At 38.4% G+C, this 21,557-nt stretch overlaps 2 protein-coding genes across 2 annotated transcripts in view; one reads left to right on the top strand and one right to left on the bottom strand.

Annotated features, from left to right (window-relative positions):
* CTNNA1 (catenin alpha 1) overlaps positions 1–21,557 on the top strand; it is a 76,066-nt gene that overhangs the window by 23,541 nt on the left and 30,968 nt on the right. Inside the window, exons 8-9 of the mRNA XM_039367023.1 lie at positions 19,505–19,585; positions 20,531–20,683. Of these exons, the coding sequence (XP_039222957.1) occupies positions 19,505–19,585; positions 20,531–20,683 (234 nt within the window). The remainder of the gene's footprint in view (positions 1–19,504; positions 19,586–20,530; positions 20,684–21,557) is intronic.
* Positions 1,528–8,655, bottom strand: LRRTM2 (leucine rich repeat transmembrane neuronal 2). The gene is made up of 2 exons (XM_039367024.1): positions 7,199–8,655; positions 1,528–6,925 (listed from the first exon to the last, which is right to left on the bottom strand). The coding sequence occupies exons 1-2, from the start codon at positions 7,200–7,202 to the stop codon at positions 5,379–5,381; spliced, it is 1,551 nt and encodes a 516-aa protein (XP_039222958.1). The 5' UTR covers positions 7,203–8,655; the 3' UTR covers positions 1,528–5,378.

The raw sequence follows: 21,557 nt of genomic DNA, 5'->3' as shown, positions 1-21,557 counted from the left end.
CTTCATCCAAATAATATGGAATAATTCATGTTTACTTTCTGCTGATAGAATGGCATCTACTCCTGCAACATCCTGATCTTATTTAATGTGACATATAATAGCACTACTACTACTATAATGAGTATTAATAATAGCCAAGTATTCAAATGTGTCTTTAATCTGGAGGTGTTTTTCTGCCTTGAAAAGAATGAAAAACTGCTCCTCTGAAATATACTGCAAATTTTAGGCATTTGAAAAGCGAAGAGCAGTACAAGGAAAAGGGAGAACTAAACCTTGTCTTTTAAACAAGTAGCTATGTTTATTAGAAAACACTGGATAATTTTTGTGGCAAGATTAATGACTTTTACAAAAGCATCTAAGCCAGGTGAGGTTGTCTGAATTTCAGCAATTATGATAATTGAAAGCCACTTATGCAGTGAGATGAATAAATATTAGAATATATGTCTGTCCCAGAAATTATTCTCAATTTTAGATTGAAAACCCTAGATAAGCATCTCTAACGTACATTAGGCTCACCATATATTAATAAAAATGATTTCCTTCTTAATTCAAATGCAGTAATTGTTTCTTATTACTTATTGTGATCTTCTGTTAAACTGCACATTTATCTTAGGGATATAGACCCTTGAGTAGAAATGGGCTTAAGAACTACATATGTTGAATGTTTTAATATCTTTGAAGTCTACTTAAATGAATAAAATAATTTAAAATACAAAAACCAGTTCTTACAAGCCCTGAGACTTCATAATCTGTTCACCATTCTGATCCTTTTACAAAATATTTTTTCTTGAATTTTTTTATCAATGCTTTCTGTAAGTCTTTGAATGGCCTCAGAGCAATTTGAGGCTGATTTTCCATTCATGGACTGCTAAGTCTCATACTTAGAAACTTAAATAAACATGGAACAGTTTATATTATATCTCCTTATTTAAGGACTAGAAATTAAATTTTCTATGAGCCTTACCTTGCTGACTGCACATAAACTGGCAGAGGAACTAGAAATTATTTTTGTTGTACAAGTTATCAGTTTGATAGTTTGACTATGTTGGAAAATCTGGTCTTTGATATAGAAAAGATTTTTCACATGTATTCCGGAAGGTTCTACTCTATGTAGTGATTTCAGTAAAATCAAGTTGAGCAACCAACAAGAGATTAATTAATATAAGAAAATTCATAAAATGGGAGTATCAAAGGAATCTCTTTACATTCTGTCTATTGGCAGAGCCCAGTTCAGAGGTTCCAAAAAGAAAAAAAGATTTGGTAGAATATGTTGAAATTTTTTTCTTCGATTTATGAAACAGTCTCTGAAACCACAGTAATAATCTTAACACATAAAACTGGAAGTTATGCACAACATAGGTTCCTGATAAATAATTTGCAAATGAGAACATGAAGAATATGAAAATTTGTGAAAATATTTCAGTTAATGATACTGTGCTCCTTCACATTCAAATTCAATATTGTGTTCTTGGAATTTATAAAAGGCAACCCTCTACAATTTGTCATCCTTAAGAAAAATCCAGAAATTTTCTGTTTACCTGATATAAGTAACAAAATAATGTCTATTTGATCTTGATATCATGATGCCATGACATAGATAATATCCAAAACAAGAGGGCATCATATTTGTATCTTAGAAGCAAAACAATATGCTCATTCAAAAAATTTTTTCCCCCACAACCTGTATTATAAGGAAAGCAAACTTATAACCAAAAAAGAAAATCAAATTAACAGTTTCTTATTTTGAAAGGGCACCAAGAAAGAGTCAGCTTCTAGTTTTATAATATATAGATTTTTTTAATGTTTTTGTACACTGCACTTACTGCATTATGAACTTCCCACCACCACCATTGAAAATGCATTTGGAATATTGCTGGTAGAAATCATTTGAATTTTCTATTAATATTTTGAACATTTAAAAATTTGAGGGAGAAGATAGAATGATAACTGAAAAAGAAGTATAGCATATATCTTTGAAATTGATGATGCAGATATGGCCATTATTTGATTTTCATTTAGATGACATGATTTGTATTATATTATATGATGTCTCAATACGTTTTGTACTCTTGTAGAATTATTTCTCCACTAAATAGATCCTGTAATATTGAATTAATATGAATTTATAGTACAATACTATGCCAGCTAAATTATAAAGTTCAGTGTTTGTATTGGATCTTGGACTGGAAGTGATATTGAATATAATTAACCATCATAGCTTTTTCTTCCTATAGGTAGCAAAGAACATTTCATTCAGGAACTTTGCTTTCTGAAATAATGGAAATAATTTATATGTTCAAAGATTGAACAGTGCTAAAATAAGTGATGGTCCAATATTATTTTCCTTCTGGGCTTGGTGTAATTGTCACTTGAAATATCAACTATAGAAGATGAAGCATTCTGTTAAGAACTACTAAATAAAAATGGCAAAATCTGTATTTCAGCTTTGATTGGAGCATTTGAGAGAGATATGATGCTTTGGGCTGGGTGTGATCAATAGGCTCGTAATTTAACACAGTTTAGAATTAATTCGTACAGGTTAGCATATCACCTAAAATTATATTTAATGATTCAGCATTTGGATCTTTGCCAAAGATATATCATACCCATCTTCCTATGACTAAGTAATAATCAGGGGGGGCACTGAAAATTGTGTTTAAATTGCTATCAGGTGATGTTAATATTTTGCCTATGGCTTTTTCACCTCTTCAAACTCTTATTTAATGACCCTGTCAGTGTGAAAATACATATTGGGACTGGTCACAGTCTTAAAATAATACTTGCTGCATTACTGAATGTGATACCAGTAGCTATTTTGTCACTTTAAAAAATGCCCTCCTTTTAGACTCATAAAGAAAAGTAAAGTAGAGAAATCCAACTAACATAACTAGAACCAAACTGGTCTACATCTGATATATTTTGGTAATTATATAATTGTACCATGCAGCCCATATGACTGAGGTTATAGGATTAATGCATAATATTGTCCTGCACTTTCTCCTTAGATTAAAGCAATCAAATATGTAGGCATGATAATATGAGATACTAGCTAAGGAGCTAAAATTCGTATTCTCAAATCTTGTATGTCTATGAAAATTATATTAGACTGTCTAGGTATTTTCAGGTAATTTAGAAGGAAAAGAGAACAGATTGACATAGGAGAAAATAACATCTCTTAGCTACTGGTACTTCCTGCAGCATCTCCTGACTTAGTGAACTGCCCTGAAGAAAAGGGTTAGTAATAACAAAGGGTTTTAACCAATTAGTAAGCCAGTTGTTGCAACTCTATATAGTAGTTAAGTAATGCTGATGAAATAATGCTAGTCTGTATTCTGATGGAGTATCTTATGAGATACAAATGTCATTAAGATGCTGAGAAAAATGTTCTTTTAGAATGTGACTGTTAACATAATTGTAACTCAGTTGCCTTCCAAATCTTTGCAGTTTATACCTCTCTTTTCACCTTCAAACCAATTTGCTTACACACAGTTGGTTCTTGTTAAATTAGTAGATGGAAATAAAGACCAAAACATAGGCAATTCTCAGTTTGATAAGTGGAACATAGATTCTTAATAGATATGTTTCAATCCAGAGAAAATCTAGTTACCAGATGCATAGAACATGCTGTATATGGCTGAAAGATAATGGCTTATCATGTAGAGGATTTGTAGATTTTATCTACTTTTCACTAATAGTTTGGTTTAATAGAGCTTTAAGTAATACAATCCAATATATTAAGCTAAAGTAATGCCAATTATAAAACGTGCAAGTACTGGGATTTGATGCACTGGCTTTTTAAAGTCTGAAATTTCCATCCTTTTCACCCTGTTCAGACCTTTGCAATATTTATTCAAGGATGTTTATATAGCATATGCATCAGAAAAAGGATGATTTGCTTGAAAACCTTATAGCATAGTACAATATACAATGTTATATACTGATTTAAAGAATCCAAGCATCAATATTTCTTTTCCCCACAAACAAATGTCATTGTTGAACTTGGCATGATGGTTAGAACTACATATATACATTTTCTTCAAAATATTATACCTTTGATTATGTGTTCATGATTTTTGAGAGTTGTGCTAAATAATTTCTTAATTGTATTACATTTAAACTACACAAATGTGTAGTAAAGAAAGTTTCATAAACACCAAATTTTGAATTTGTAAGATCTAAGAACTGATTATTAGCTTTTGAGAGAAATTTTGTCCTACTTTAAATGACATTATAATTTTTCTCCACACACACACACACACAAAAAAAATACCAATCTGAATTTTAAAAGTTCTTACTCTTCCCATAAGTGTAATTTAATTAATTAATTAATTATATTGCAATCAGTAGAGCCCTCTCCTTGAATATTGGGTTTGTGTTTAAATTATCCAGGCTTGGAATTTACAGTGGTAATTGAGAATTCATTCTGAGAATAATTTGGTGCCGGAGGAATAGTAATGAATATAGAAAATAGTTTTCTGATATTAAGTAGACAGTTGGGCTTATTGAAAAGAAAGAGGGCTTTTTGCTTTAACAAATCCTTAGTGTTCATTTGTTTATATGTTGCTCCTTGGTATGAAATGTATCCCATTAAAGTCAGGACAGATTTAACAAAAGTTGAAGCTCATGTAATATTTGGAGACCACACTAAATGCTACTGAATAGTTGTAGCAGGTTAATATTTTGAAGTAATGAATGTGATCTTTATTTAGAAGTGGCAGTAGCTATATTCTGAATTTGCAACACATTTAGAATTCTGAAATCTTACTACAGAGTTAAAATTGTACTAAAATTTCATGCTGTAGTCTGGAAAAATCCCTTTTCTGCCCCTTTCTACTGTAGATCACAAGACAAGAGAACAATCTTTTAAGGAAATACCTTTTGGGTTTTTTTTTTTTTAGTTAGTATGTATTTCATGAAACGCTGAACTGGCTGAAATGTTGGTAAAATTTAGTAATTACAATGCATCATTTGGTAAAATATTTCCCCTTAAGTCCATTAAATATATCCCCAACAATATTTTCATCCAAATTATTTTTCTAAATTATATCTGGAGGCTTGGGAGTAAAAAAATAAAAAAATTACACATATAATTACATAACATGAAACAATATACATATTTTGGGCTGAGCATATTTAGATTCCAAACATCAGGAATGCAAATGTAATGCCAACACTGTTATTTAAACACTGAAAATATTGTGGGTTTATTTTTTTTAAAAAAAAAAAAACACCCTGAAATACTACTGCATCACTCAAAACAAGTTGCTTAGAAAAAAAATCTAGGCTTCCTCAGTTTTTGAGTTTTTTTAAAAATGTATCACATCCCTGCAATTTAAAATAAGTTTATCTCCTTTGTGTTCTTTGATTACCTGTAGATATTACACTTCACATTCTTTATAGGGTAACTGCTGACATTTGCATTGTCCATAGCCATTGATGATGATGAAGGGTCCTTCATGGGCAGGTTCATATTCATTATATGGTCCTTGGTCTGACATATTTGACATATGTAGCCGTGTTTGAGATCGTAGTTGCCTGTGGCTTTGAATAATTGAACACTGCCTAATTTTTCTTAATGTGGGAGGACAGCACTTCCTGGAGATGAACACTACAAAAATGATAAAAAAGAAAGAAAATAATAAAGCCATTGTTCCTGTAATTACCTGCTGGGTGAAAATGACATTGTTTGGTTCAGGCATCTGCTCTTCGGTGGTAAAGGGTACGCCTGTGGTGGTTGAAATTTCTTTATCTCCCACATGGAAATTTGAGGAGCTTATTCGTTTTGTATATTCAGTCGTTGGAGCTCTGTGAGTTGTAGCAATGGGTGTAACAACAGTTGATACATTCCAGCAAAGCTGAAAACCATAAACTGCATCTAGAATATCCTCTCCCTGGGTATGGTTTGGGGTATGACAAAGGATAGAGTATTCCCACCGGCCTTGGAAGCCACTGAGCCATGTGGCTAGTGCGCATATTTTGGGGCTGCATTCCCAGGGGTTGCTGGAGAGACCCACAGCAGTTAGGGTTTTAAGTGAATATAAAGCCTTGGACTCCAGAGTGGTTAGCTTGTTATGATCCATTAGGAGAATTTTAAGATTAGGCATTATTTCAAAAACTGTCATATCAATGGCTTTGATCTCATTTCCAGACAAATCTAGCTTTTCTAAAGTGCTCCAGGTCCATTCCATCCCACAGGTCAGGTTGCTAATTTTATTCCCCTGTAAGAAGAGCATGTGCAGGTTGCTTAGCCGAAGGAAGTGAGCAAAGTTAATCTTTGTCAGCTGGTTGTGCTCTAGGTGAAGCTCCCTTAGTTTGGTTAATCCTGCAAATCCATTGCGTGCCAAACTTCGCAAGCGATTTGTGCTCAAATCCAAAAAATCCAAACTACGACAGTCTGAAAACAGGCGGACTGGAATAGTCCTCAGAAAATTGGAACGTAAACTTAGGGTTTGCAGTTTACGAAGGCCATAGAACAATTCAGGATTCAAAGCAGATAATTGATTGAAAGACAGATCCAAATGTTGCAGGTTAAGCAGCTGGCTAAAAGTTGTGTTTGATAAATAAGATATTTTGTTTGAACTTAAAATTAATTCCTTGAGTTTATACAGTCCTTGAAAAGCATCTTCTCTTACTGTACCAATTTGATTATGGTCTAAATGAAGCCAGGTAAGTTGACTGAAGCTTGCAAACTGATCCCCTTCAAGTTCCATAATAAAATTGTGCCTCAATGACAAACCTAGACAGCCCTTGTCAGTGGTGTTTGGCACCGAGTGAAACCCCTGAGAGTCACAGTAAAAGAGCAGCTTCTCACAACGGCATTTTGGTGGACAAGCCGTGCCCAAGGCAGGCAGCATTTTAAAAACAATACTCATTGCATATACTGCTGCCAGCATAGGAGCCCCTAATGGCCACTTGAAATGTAAGCCTGCAGAATATAATTTAGGGAAACAACAAAATAGGATATTCTTATCAGAGGTATGTTTAGAACAAGAGGAGAAAGATTGCTGCAAATAATGACATGCATTAAATTGTTTTGGAGCTTTAATTTTTATTTAAAAAATATTCTTGGTAGAGATATCTTAAATTACTGGAATTACTGATAAGCAATTTCCCGGTCTTAAAAAAGTATTGCTCCCTAAACGTGCATTTCAAAAGCTGGATTAACTGCACATTATAAAACAAGTCAAATCAAACTTACCCATTCTTTTGAGTACGTTGGAGGTTGCATTCAGTCGTAGTTTTAGACTCAACACAGTGAGTCTGTAAAAAGCTTTAATGTTGTCAGCTTTTAAATCATTTACTCTCTTTACTGTTCTTTGATACTGAAGTTTTTAGAAAAGGCTTCACATTCCATTTCTGATATATTCCTTTGAATTCATGACCTTGATTTCCAGTGACAGATCTGTTAATTCCTGAATCGGTGCTGAATTGATTGGCAGGTTTTCTTATACTGTACAGCTGCTTAATTGCAAACGCTTTCCACAGCTATGGCTTTTTTACTCTTAACTTGTTGATGGCAGATGGGTAGCTTATCACTGAGAGAAGCTTCTGTAGTCGCTTGAATGCATTTGCTGAAAAGCTTTCAGGGCTAAGGTACAGAACGCATTTGCTTATGTGCTGCTACCACACAACTGTATATAGGCTGACGTCATCCTGTGACGTTCCTTTTTGTTTGGGTTTTCCAGAAGCTTTTGCAGTTTAAGGCACTATAGTGCAAACTCTTGAATTGTGAGATTAGACTACCACTAAGAGGAAAAAAAGTAAGAATTCTTCAGCCGATATCCAAGAGATGGGAATGATTTTTCAAGAGTGTCTCTTGCAGATTACAGGCTTATTACTACAATTTTAAGCTGTACAGATTTTTTTTTTTTTTTTGTGATTTAGTATTTGTGTTGGTATTCTGTATGAAAACTGTAGGGGTAGTACATAAGAGCATTACACCTCACACACACTTTTTGTCCCCCCAAAAAACTTAACAGGAAAAACTTGCATACGATATAGCACTTTAGAAATTAGTACCGTTCACTTATAAAGTTTTTTTTTAAGGGAAGATATTTATAAATGCATAGCTTATATTAAAAAGGCAAGATTTAAAAAACTGTAAAGTAGTGTGTGAAAATCAGTTGCACTGGGCTTTGATGATTCTTCATCTGGAGAGTTTAAACAGAATTTAGAAACATGTATACATACTTAAATACATACATGGATTCCATTCCAAACGATTGAATCCCTGCCTGGAAATTTGCAGGATAGTAACATGAGCCAGAGACGGTAGTATTTAACTGAATGCTCAGCTTTGTAGTTATCAGTTCAAATAATGTGAGTAACCTGGTAAATATTTGATTTGGAAATGGTAATATAGTAGTTTTATTCTAATTTGGCAGCATTGAAACATAATTCTCAGTTAATAAGAATTAATGCTAACAGAACCTAACTCTCACTTTATATTTTGAGTATTATTCTGTCACTGCAGTATTTTTTTAACTCCTAAAGTAGCCTGTAATTTTTTTATAGTGTGTTTGTGTGTGTGTGTGTGTGTGTGTACACGTATACATGTGCATGCACACATGATGGTAAAACTATATGATTTAGCAGTGTAAATAACTATCCCACTTTTTTCTATGCCTGTTTTTCTCAGGGAAATTACTTCCTTTTCATCTGACACTTGTAGAATTCTTGATCAAGTACTTATGGAAGATAATATATCAGGAATGTTTAGTTACTGTTCTTAGAATTTTGTATATGCAGTACTTTTCAGAAAATTACTGTTAAATTTGATCTTTAGATTTGGCTGGTGAGGTGGGAGAGGTTATCTACAAATTTTACCAGATCTCATTAGCTAAGCCAAAAACTGTGGTTGTCCATCCACAGTTAGAATGATGGAAGCTGTTCATCAGCAATCAAGGAAGCACGCAAAGTCCAAAGGGGCTCTGAGTTGAAATAGTGATTAGTAGTTAACAGACTTGACAAAACAGGAAAAAGTACCTCTTCTCCAGCACTGGAGATGGAGAATCCATCAATGGGTTTAGACTGTATTCCTGCCCAATCAGATCAAGTCAGCCAAAGTTGCCACGCCCGTCCTGGACCATAGAGATACCAGTCTTGACTTGATCTCGCCCAGGACAGATGTGCAAGGTTGGCTCTTAGGCAGGTACAGTCTCCATTGGTGGATTTTCCATTTTCCTAGTTTGCTGAGATGTACTGTTTTCAGCACAGAATTTGGCTTTCTATTAGCAATTAGTCTCCATTCAGGAACATCCTAAATTCCCTAATTCAATTCCTGACTGGGGAGGGGGGACAGAAACTGAGTTTTCCAAGGAAGGAGATCCTTCCTTTCCCCTCCTCTCCCCACTCTGACAAGTTGATCTCTCTCAGTCCTTAATTTTTGCTTTTTTCACCTGTGGACTAATGGCTGTTAGTCCCTAGCTGGTTCTGGCTCAGCCTCATTTCTACCGCAGTTTGTGGCTGCAGCTCCGGTAACAGGAGATGAGCATCGGTGGGGGAGATGTTGTTGCGATGCACCCAGGATCTTCCTAGAGAATCCCACGCGGCTAGCTTTTTTTGGGAGCTGCGGCTGCAGCTCCAGTATTCGTTCAAGCTCGTTGTATCTTTTGCCTTAGCTAGTTTCGGGGCCTACAATCTGTTTCTTGCTTCTTCTTTGTCTCGTCACCTAATTTGCCAGTTTGGGGAGCAGACTTTTCCCCCGAACAAGGGAGCGCTCGTCCTGCGCCAGCATCTTCCCCCAGAGCCTCCTGGACATGGCAGGCCTAGCCTCCTTCTCCACATGCGGACGCCATCTTGGACCACGTGGTTCCGGAACCCGGTTCCGCTACATTGTATAGGTGAAATACTGGAGGAAGGTGCTCATTCCTCCTCAACGTCTGATATTCTTACTAGTTGCTGGAGGGGGGGTTCCATTGGGGGAGGTGGACTGAGACAGACAGTCCGGGGAGAGTAAATTCTAGGGTCCACCATTGGCAAGCAGGCCGCCATTTTGGGGACAGCCGCCATTTTGTTAGCCAGATAGGCCCATTTCTACCTTGAGGCCTGATAACTCCGGGTGCACCCAGTCCCTCCAGGACACAGTTTGGGATCTTGACTTGGGTTCATCTGAGTTTTATTCAACTCAACATCTGTCAGGCAATCATTATAAGCCTTCATAATCCAAAAAGCCTTAATATTTTTACAAGTCCACCAAACATGAAAATAAGTTGCATCAGAACTACCGCATCTCCAACATTTAGGTTATAAATTAGGATACATACAAGACAACTTTTTAGGATCCAAATGCCACCTATAAAACATTTTATAAAAATTTTCCCTTAAATTTTGAGCCTGTGTAAATTTAACATTTCTAATCCAAATTATCTCTCATAAATCCAATGGAATCAGTTCCTGAATATTCTGAGCCCATTTAACCATACAATCTTTAACCAATTCCGTTTCCGAATCCAATTCTATTAACGCATTATAAATTCTTTTTATATGAGCCTGACTCTGATCTTTAATCTGAATTACCAAATTTTCATCTCCTAATATTATTCCTACTTTTTTATCTAAAATCCACCTATCCACTATTTGTAAATACTACGTGGCCAAGGATTTGGAGGAGGCCCTGGAAGTGCCTGTGGTGGATGAACCATTAGGGCCCCTAGTATCACCCACCATCATTCCCAGCGATGTCTCTGAGGCTCTCAAAGCTGAGGACCATAAGTGCGAACTCGCCTACCGCAGGACGCACCAAGCGGCTGCATGGGCTATTAGGGCGGCCACTTCCGCATCTTTCTTTAACAGATCTGCCCTTCGCTGGCTCAGGCAGCTCCAGGCACAGATTCCAGCAGAGGATATCCGCACCCACCAGGATCTTAGCAAGATGGTGGCGGCCCACGAGTATGCATCAGACGCCATTCTCCAGGCTGCCAGATTTTCCTCCAGGGCTATGGCGTCCAGCATCACTGGCCACCATATGCTTTGGTTGAAGCACTGGCACGCTGACGCCAAGTCTAAGTGGCGTCTGTCGGCAGCACCATATCAGGGAGGTAAACTATTCGGAGATGCTTTGAATCCTTATCTCACCAAAAATAAGGACAAGCGCAAGGTCCTTAATCACCTCCTTAAAAAATCGGACAAACAGTCCAATTCTTACCCACAAAGACAGTCCTTTTCGTGCAGGGGCTAGGTACAACTACACCTAGCCCTTCCGTCCCTTCCCAGCCAGGCAGGACAGATAGTCATTCAGCAACCTCAGGGAAAGCGGCCCTTTCGGGGGAACAGCCGACCATTCCGCCACTCCAGGTGACTCACCAGCGGTTCCTCCCATAGGGGGCAGACTCTCCCTCTTTGCCCACCAGTGGGAGGCCACCACCACGGACCTCAACCGCATGGGTACTCAACACCGTACATCACAGCCTGTCATTGGAGTTCATCTCCAACCCCCCAAATCGATTTCTCTCTTGCCCATACCCCCGGAACCGAACAAAGAAAAGACTGATGAACGAAGCCGTTCAACATCTGTTAAACATACGGGCCATAGAACCAGTGCCGGTGGACCAGAGAGTTTGGGGATTTTATTCCATCCTCTTTGTCGTCCCCAAGGCGTCAGGGGGATGGAGAGCCATTTTAGATCTCAAAGGCTTGAATTATCATCTTGCATATAGCAAATTCAAGATGCAAACGCTCCGTTCCATCTTGGGAAGCGTAAGAAAAGGGGACTTCCTGACGTCTATCGACCTCACGGAAGCATACCTTCATATCCCCATCTCTCTCGCCCACCGCCGGTTTCTAAGGTTTGCACACAAGGGGCGTCACTTTCAATACAGGGCACTACCATTTGGCCTATCATCAGTTCCCAGGGTATTTACCAAGATCCTGGCGGTTCTAGCAGCTCATTTAAGGATGATACCAGTCAGAGTCCAATGTTACCTGGACGACATATTAATCCAGTCATAGTCCGCCATGGTGGACTTCAAACTGGTGGTAAAGTTGCTCCAGGATCACGGGTTCTCGGTAAACTTCCCCAAGAGCCATATGGTTCCCACAACAAGGCTATTACACCTGGGGGCCATCATAGACACAGTGGAGTGCCGGGTGTATTTATCACAGGAACGCCGGGACAGCATAAGGGAGTCTGTCCTCCAATTATGCAGCGGTCGAACAGTAACGTTGGTCAGTCTCTCCCAATTGTTAGGGAAGATGATCTCGGCCATAGCGATCATTCCGTGGTCCAGGCTCCACTCCAGGAAACTGCAGTGGTTCCTGCTCCCCTTCCAGAGGTAGAACCTCAGTGCCTCCCAACAAAGAGTGATACTCCCACCTCAAGTATTGCGCTCCCTCACGTGGTGGCTATTACCCGCCATGCTCAGAGGGTCCTGCTTCAAGGAGCCAGATTGGCTCATGCTAACGACCGACGCCAGCCTGTTCGGCTGGGGAGCGCACCTTCGCTCACATGGGCACAGGGCCATTGGTCTCGATCAGACCTTCGGCACAACATAAATTGGTTGGAGCTCCGGGCCATATATCTAGCCTCTGCAACTTGGTGGCAAGGCGTCACGTATTGGTTCTCACGGACAACGTGGCTGCCAAGGCTCATGTAAACCTACAAGGGGGCAGCCGATCTCGGACTCTTTTGACCAAAGCTCTCCTACTGAGCTCCTGGGCAGAACACAATTTGGCCTCCATCAAGGCCAATCACATTTCAGGGGAGGTGAACACTCAGGCCGACCTCCTGAGCAGGGCAACGGTAGATCGCTCGGAATGGCGCCTCCACCCGAGGATCTTCAGAGAAATCTGTCACCGTTTCAGCCTACTGTTTCTGGACCTCTTTGCATCCCCGACCAGCACCCAGCTGCCTCAGTTGTTCTCCCGATTCCCATCTCCAGGGGCGGAACAAGCGGATGCTCTTTGGAGCCCATTGCCAGAGGGTCTGCTTTATGCCTTCCCCCCTCCCTCTCCTCCCGGCGGTAATCCACAAGCTTCTTCGGGATGAGTGGAGATACTCCTAGTGGCCCCTTACTGGCCAAGGAGGCCTTGGTTTGCCGATCTGAGGAATCTCTCTTGTAGATCCATTGAGGATTCATCCGGACCGGGTCTCGCTCAATCAGGAGACCATTCTCCATCCGGACCCCCAATGGCTCCAGTTAGCCGTCTGGCACTTGAGTGCTCAATTTTGTCATGGGAGCTTTGCTCCCCAGGGGTCATTACGATAATCCAGGCCTCCCGTCGCCCTTCTATAAACCTTATTTACAAGGCCATGTGGAAGAACTTTCGCGCCTGGTTCTCGGGTCGATGCTTATCACTCCCGGAGCTCACGATTCCCCATATCCTGGACTACCTGTTAGAGGGTCTGGAGAGGGGCTTGGCCCCAAACACATTGCACAGATAGATAGCTGCTCTCTCCACAGTCCTCACCTGTGACTCTGGGGGGTCTTTGGGACATCACCCCTTACTCAGCTCATTTCTCAAGGGGGCCGCTAACACCAGACCCCCTATAGTGTACAGGTACCCTTCTTGGGAGCTACCAAGAGTCCTTCGGACTCTGACCAAGTCGCCTTTTGAGCCCCTAAGAACAAGCAACGTTCGCTATCTGTCCCACAAGATTGCATTCTTGGTGACGATCACGTTGGCGCGACGTATTTCCGAATTGGCAGCGCTCTCTACTCGGGATGACCTGTGCATCTTCCACCAGGATCGAGTGGTCCTTCGCCTTGACCTCACTTTCCTTCCAAAGGTCAATTCCCTTTTCCACAGAGCCCAGGAAATAGTGCTCCCAGATTTTTGCCCTGACCCATCGCATGATCTGGAACAGCAATGGCATCTACTGGACGTCCGCAGAGCGCTCCGGTACTATATTTCACGGATAGCGGCGTTCCACAAATCAGAGGCCCTCTTTGTCTCCTTCCATCCTTCCTCCAGGGGTCAGAAGGTTTCCTCCTCCACAATTGGCAGGTGGATTAAGGTGTGTATTGCGAGGGCATACCAGGCTGAGTCATTGCCGGTTCCTCAATGGGTTACAGCTCACTCTACCTGGAGTGCAGCTACTTCCGTGGCCTGGGCCGCTCAGGTATCCATTGACACATGGTCTTCACCATCTCCTTTCATACGGCACTATAAGATCGATAGGTTTGCCTTGGGGGAGGCCTCCTTCGGTAGGAGGGTTCTCTAGCAGGTTGTACATCAAAGTGCCACACCGGACCGGTCTACTTCCCACCCTCAGGGACAGTAGGCTTTGGTATGTCCCATTGGTGGATTCTCCACCTCCAGTGCTGGAGAAGGGGCGTTGTCTTACCTGAACGCCTTTTCTCAGCACGGAGATGGAGAATCCACTCCCACCCTGGTAGGTCATCTAGGCCTAGGTTTAGTCGAGTTTAGTGAGCCACAACATCTTGCTGTCAGTCAATGGCTACGCTCACGTCAAGACTGTGATCTCTATGGTCCAGGACGGGCATGGCAACTTTGGCTGACTTGATCTGATTGGGCAGTAATACAGTCTAAACCCATTGGTGGTTTCTCCATCTCCGTGCTGAGAAAAGGCGTTCAGGTAAGACAACGCCCCTTTTCTTGAAAAAAGCTAGAGCTGAAGAAGCTGTTTCCTGTTCTAGACCAAAAGCAGTGGGTCTCATGGACTTTGAATGTTAACATGCTTGTGAAGAAGGCACAGAAGAGGCTGTACTTCCTGAGAATGCTCAGGAAGATAAATCTATCTCAGCATCTACTTCTGTCTTACTATCACAGTACCATTGAGAGTGTCCTGACATACGGCATTCTTGCATGGTATGGGAGCAGATCTGTAGCGAACAAAAAAGCTCTACAGAGAATTAGTAAAACTGCCCAGAATATTATTGGACTCCAGCTACCAGCCCTGGACAACATCTTCGAATCTCGCTGTTTGAGGAAGTTGCATAACATTCTCAGAGACTCTTTCAATCCTGCTTACAATCTCTTTGGACTGTTGCCTTCTGGCAGAAGATATAGAACATTTAAAACTCGGACCACACATTTTCTGAATAGTTTTTATCCCAGAGCTATAATTGCACTTAATAATGAACTAAAGGGCCACCATCAGTGAACTGTTGAACAGTATTACTTGGTCTGTTGGGTGGATGTTTGGGCGGTTTTAGGGGTGGGGAATTGTGGTGGGTGGGAGTGTGTTTGGGGATTATGTGTGTGGGACCTGGTCTTTGGGTGTCATGTAAATTTTGTTGTATGTGTATACTGTGTATACACATACAATGACAATAAAGTTTATTATTATGTGGAGCTTTTATGTCTGGTTCTAAGTCATAAAGAAACTTCCAAATCAGATCCAACATTCTGCTGAACTTTTTGATTGGGAAGAAAATGTGTTTTCAGAGTTATGGTTTTGAAACTGAAGACTTCCAAATACCCACTGAACGGTAACTCCATGCTATGCATAGCTATCTTAAAGTACTAAACTCCCCACTATCTTAGCAGAGTCCTTTTTATTTTAGATCTTGAAACTCATATTCTTAAATCATGCATAATTGTTTTCAATTATTCGAGGTACATGAAAGGAAGAGACCCTGAATTTTAGACAATGTCCAAGAAACAAAGAGATTTAAAAAAAAACTATGAGCATGCTCATTTATTATACGTAATGCTCAGATTTTTACCATATCAGACTTAAGTATACCATCAACTGAAACCAGTCCTGGAGGTTTTTCCCTTCCAAAGGAACTGTGCATATGACATACTTCTACTTGGGTTTATAGATAGTTGCCAGAAGCCACAATCTAAAAAAGGATAAAATTGAATTAATTCCTAGTTGTATGTAAAATAAGGCATTCCAATTTTTTTAATTGATTCTGTATGTGTATACACACACACATACAAAGTATTCCCTCTTGCATAAAGATGCAAGTACACATACACATATCTTCATTCCAGTTGAGCAGCAAAAAAAAAGAAGAAAAAAGTGGGATGGAGAAAGGTGTGAAAAAGGGATAGTCATATTTGGAATGAAAAAAAGAAAAGCTGAACCAAACAGGAGGAGAGGGGACAAAATAACTGAAAAAAGAACTATTGGGCCTTCATTTGTAAAAGATGAGTATCTCCTTTAAGTCAAAAGAGGAGGCTAAGTAGCTATCATCCTTTCTGCCACACAGAGGTGTTGTGTGGGTGGGTGTGGGTGAGTGGGTGAGGGGGGGGGGAATATATGAATATAGGACGGAAGTGTCTGTCTTGTTTATACTATTTATGAAAGAAAAACCCATCTCCACTTTAATTGAGGGAATCATTTTAAATAAAGATAATAATAGAAAGTCATTTATTTTCTTCTTAGTTTGGCTGTCTTTTTACGTAATTAAATTGAACAATTTAGATTATTGAGAGTATACTTGGATACAGTTGCTTCTGTGGTGTGGAAATTTCTCCTAATTTTTCCTTGCAATTGCCTGATGCCCTTATGATAGTCATGTAGGCTATTTGGCTGCTGTTAGTTAACTGCTCAGATCTTAGAAGAACTAAAGGAAGACAAAAGTAAAAATAACAATGGCAGGTATTTGCAAAGGCAACTGAAGAAGGTGAAATCTTAAAAGAGAAGTTTAAAGAGAAATATTCCAACAAATGATAGTAATGAAGAAATAAAGAAAATGAGGTTAATATTGCATATAGCTAGCATTTGTGGGTTTGGGAATTCAGATTATAAATGATTTGAAAGAATGAGCCAAGCCATTTGGCTTCCAATTTTAAACAATGGACATTAGAATTCCAAGAATCTTTTTCCGAGATGGATAGAACTATAGTTTATCTTAGGTAAAAATCATATGTGGGGCCAAAATTATTATACATTGGTAGCATATTCAAAGGGAACATGCATAAAAATAGAAGTGGTTTCTCCATTTGTATGTTCATTTGCTTGTTATATTTCTAGACTACCCACCAACTACAGTACTTTAGACACTGTGCACATCATTAAAATATATATCATAGGTCAATATACAATAAAAAATATCTTACTATAATAGTGATGTACAACTTTTAATCCTAGTTCAAATATATTTCCACTTATACTACTAGTCTAAACTTTCACTTATAATACATGAATTATTTTATTCCAACAAATAGGTGAATAGACTTTTTGGAAGCAGATCATTGGTTTGAATCCAGCTATTGGACTTTGTCTTCATTTTATGAGATTCCATCCTTTTAGAGCTCAATTTATTGTTTTGACATATAGTCAATAACTCTTAAGCAGAAAAACATGGAATCAGCTAGAGTATGCCAATTTCGGAAACCCTGGGTTAGAAATGCAGTAATGTGTTTGCCTTAGATTAAAAACCAAAGTTGCTTATCATAGGATACCCAGGCAATCTAGCATCCAGATTGATGAGGTTAAGTTTGAATTTCTGAGGGGGCTCCCCATATCTCAGGTGTTTGCACAATATATGTTGGTGGCATAATTATATTCCTTGTTGCCCTTCATAGTTACAATTTCCTTATCCCTTATCCATAGGTATTAGAGATACCTGACCAGGGGTATGACAAAACAGACTTGATGCCAAACCTACAACTTTGTACTTGCATTGGATGCAAGGATATAAGGACAGAAATTGCATTGCCACATGCATGTTTTTGTTTTAACATAATCTGGGTTGGCTAGAGTTACTTACGGAAGAATGTTTGCATCTTCTGTTGTATCTGAATGCTTTATTTCCCAGAGAATGTTGTTATTTTTATCCTGCCTGTTTACTTAAAAGCTCTCAAAGATAGTAATGTTTGTCATGTTTTCTTTTCAAAATATTTTAAATAACTATAACTAGCCTTATATCCTAGCATAAGCATATCCTGCTTGCTTAGTTAATGAAATTCAGCAGATGTTTTTCTAGTACAATACTGCCACCTGCACAAAAAGGGGCCTTGTGCTTTATTAGTACTAAACATTTTTCCTGAGAAATATATCTTCGATTTCCTTTGACTTTTTGCACCCATATATGTGGACATAGAATCTTGGGTTCATGCATCTGCTTCTCTATACTGTCATAATGTAACAAAGCCTGTCATGTTATAGACAGATGCCATATTTGTAAACCCGACACAAGAGCTGTTGGCCACAAGGAGCTTAAGAAATAGCTGGGGACAGAAATAGTTGCTACATTAAGTGAAAACAGTGATGTCTCCATCATTTTCTGAAAGAGATGACCACTTCTAAACAGATGGAACTAATCAGAAAAAGATCCCTAAGGGCTATTTAATCAAACAAGATTATTAGTTTTCCTAGGAGTTAGAACAATCTGTCTATGTAATTAAGAGGTTCATCTTTATTCAGGTTTCTTTTAATTCAACTAATTTCGCATCTGGATTCATATATTATTCCAAGTTATGCTTTATTTAATTATGATTTGTTGAATAGCCCATAATGGTTAATTATGCTGAAACTAAATAACCATGTTATGTCATAGTGAAATGTACAAACCACCTTTAGTATGAGGCACAAACAACCAGAATCATTTGTGGGTAGTCTCAAGCAGAGGTTTTAGTGTTGGTCACCTACGTTACAAGCATCTTGCCAGACTGATTGCATTTTCTCTTGGGATCAGTCAAAAGGCTTCAGGGATTTGGGGGGACTTGTGTTGCCTTCTGCAGTGCAAGAATTCTAAGCTCAGCCTCCTCTTAATCTAACGGGAGATTCCACCACCCCTAACAAACCTAGAAATCTACAGGAACTAAGCGTGTAATTCTAAGCATACTCAACAAAAACTGTTGAACATACTGTAATTATACTGTATATACTTTGTACCAATACATATACACTGTGCAGCAGTGATTTTACATATTACCTGTGCTAAATGTATAAATAAGTAAAATAAGTATAACAAAGCATTACTGCTTTGTTCTGAAGATACTCAAAAATGGTATCTCCCTAAAGTTTATCTTCTAAGATGTGTTTAATAGGAAAAAAATATAGTTTCAACTAGATTAAAGGATTGTGCCTGAGAATTAATCTCTTCCATATGTCCTATACTACATAGTTGTGCAAATTTTAAGATGGCAAAGTTTATCCATCATATACATTAGGCAAATAGGACATCTTCAAGGACCCATCGTGACCCATGGCAACATTTCCTTTCAATAATAAACCAGCCTCATTCTTTAGTTTGAATCTAACCATGATATTGTTCCACAAATGACTGAAATAGCGGCTTCCTGGATGTTGTGCAAAATGAATACAATATCACAACTGACTCAGACAGCTGGTTAGGAACATTGCTACAATCCATACTCAAGCCTATAAAGTGCAACTAAGGAAGCCAAATATGAAATCTAAACCATGTGCATTATCAGATATATGATACAAATATTGTATTCTAGTTTCTAGATCTGTTCAGGAACACGCTTTTCCTATGTACTACTGTTTTGATATACAAGACTTCTGCTGATTTCAGTTTGCCATTGATACTGAATGAGTGGAAAAGTCAATGGAATTTAGACTTGAGCTATTGTATAATTATAGTATTTTAAATTATTGCTGCTTTATTTGATTTTCTAGGCTGGACGCAAAGAAAGAAGTGATGCCCTAAACTTGGCAATAGACAAAATGACAAAAAAGACAAGAGATTTGCGCAGACAGGTATAGTATTAAATATGCACGGAATGCTCATGTAGTCTGCTATGTACATAGCATATCATTTATTCTAGCAATTTTTTTCAAATCAGTCAATTATAGAAAACTAAATGCTTGGATTTCATTAAAACTGGGCAGGCTAACCTTAAGTCTCGAGTATGATGCTTTCTTCATTCTGTCACATTCACAAGTGCAATATTTTTTTTTCTCTCCCCCTCAGCCCAGTGACAAGACCAAACTAAGAAAGCCAATGCTGCCACTAAATCTTGGCCTCCCCTGTACACCCCAGAGAGCATATTCCTTTATATTGACCATCAGCTGGGCAGGAGAACCTAAGATTTTTCTCCAAAACTGTTAGCAGTAGTCCTTGTGTGGTTTCTTGGGATATGAGATTAGATGCTTTGTTCCCTCACCTCAGGAAACACTAATGCACAACCAACAAGGAAATTGTCATCTAGAATAGCCATGATTAACTCCTCTCTTTAGTGATTGCAGATGTGTATAAAACAGACCGCTGGGCAGTAAGTAGCTAGACATTCTTGATCACTTGTTCAACCCTTGACAGATTCTTTAGGGATCAGTACAGGTTACCATTTCCTGCTATAACAGTGAATGAACTTTCTTTTTTAAAAAAAAATATAAAATCATTAGGGGTTTTTTTTAATCATTAGAGGCATTAGTTAAAGCAATGTTATATCTTTGTCTTTGGTCACACCAAAATGGAAGCTAAACCTGTGTTTTGACCTAGGTTCTGAAAGTAATTAAGCAAGTAATTTTTTGAGATTTCAAAAACAAAATCCCACCTACCATACATTGAAATAATTATTCTCCATGAAAGGCCACATATGTTTTAGAAGAATCACTGGTAAAGTGTATTTTAATAATGCAGAAGTTGAAAATAGTATTTTACCTTGTTGAACAACTGAAATTTGTTTTGATTTCTCTTCTTAGCTCCGTAAAGCAGTTATGGACCATGTTTCAGATTCTTTTCTGGAAACAAATGTGCCACTCCTTGTTTTGATTGAAGCTGCTAAAAATGGAAATGAGAAAGAAGTTAAGGAATACGCACAGGTTTTCCGTGAACATGCCAACAAGCTGATTGAGGTACTATGATAATTAAATCTGGATGCCACATAGGCATTGTGGGAAATAGATTGTGCCTTCTTTGAAGTATTATTTTATCCTGAGCTTTTTGCAAAAAAAAAAAAATTCAGTGAATTATCTCAAGTTTATTTCTTACGTTGTGGAAAAGAAAATACTGTACATTATCTGAAGCACTGGGAAAATACATATCTTATACAGGGCAACTGAAATGACAGTTATGAACATAGTAAAATAGTTATCTCTCTTTTAAAGTTTAAGCACTCATGTAATTTAAGTGTAGGAGTTTAAAGCAAATAACAAATCCCTGTACAAATTTCTGAATTTAGAAATGACTGTAAAGTGTTCAAAACAGCTTAAGATGATAAACAGATTTTCAATTCATCATTTCTCAAGTAAGCAAACATATGCATGAAGATTATGAGCTTGACTTGTTTACCTTAGCCCAAAAGTTTAAAGATGAGGGTAATTGAAAAGTCCTTGAGAAAAGTCACTAAGTGTTCTATAAGCAGTATAAAAGTTTTTTTTCAATCTAGCTTTTTCCACAAAAGATAGCCAATAACTATGAGTTGACAATTTTACAACATCTACCTGATGGGTTTGGAGTACTTAATGCTCTAGTAGCCCTTTTTGACAATTGATTTTTACAGTCCATTGGGAATAAGATGTACTGTACCTTGGAAATGTAATCCCACCACACCCCAACCCCCCCCCAGCCCGCTTGCTTACTCAAATATTTAAGCATAATATATTTTTATTCAAATAGATTCTTAGACTTAAGATGTCTTTGCACGTCAGCCTAATTCCTTATTCATTTGTAGCTGTTAATTAATTTCAAAGCAAAATGTAAAGACTTGATCTGCACTTGGACTGGATC

The sequence above is a fragment of the Crotalus tigris genome, unplaced genomic scaffold (assembly GCF_016545835.1).
Source record: "Crotalus tigris isolate CLP2741 ecotype Arizona unplaced genomic scaffold, ASM1654583v1 scf7180000020523.1239640, whole genome shotgun sequence".
In the NCBI taxonomy this organism is placed as follows: Eukaryota; Metazoa; Chordata; class Lepidosauria; order Squamata; family Viperidae; genus Crotalus; species Crotalus tigris.
The sequence above is the reverse complement of the archived record's forward strand: the minus strand, read 5'-3'. Positions and strand labels throughout refer to the sequence as shown.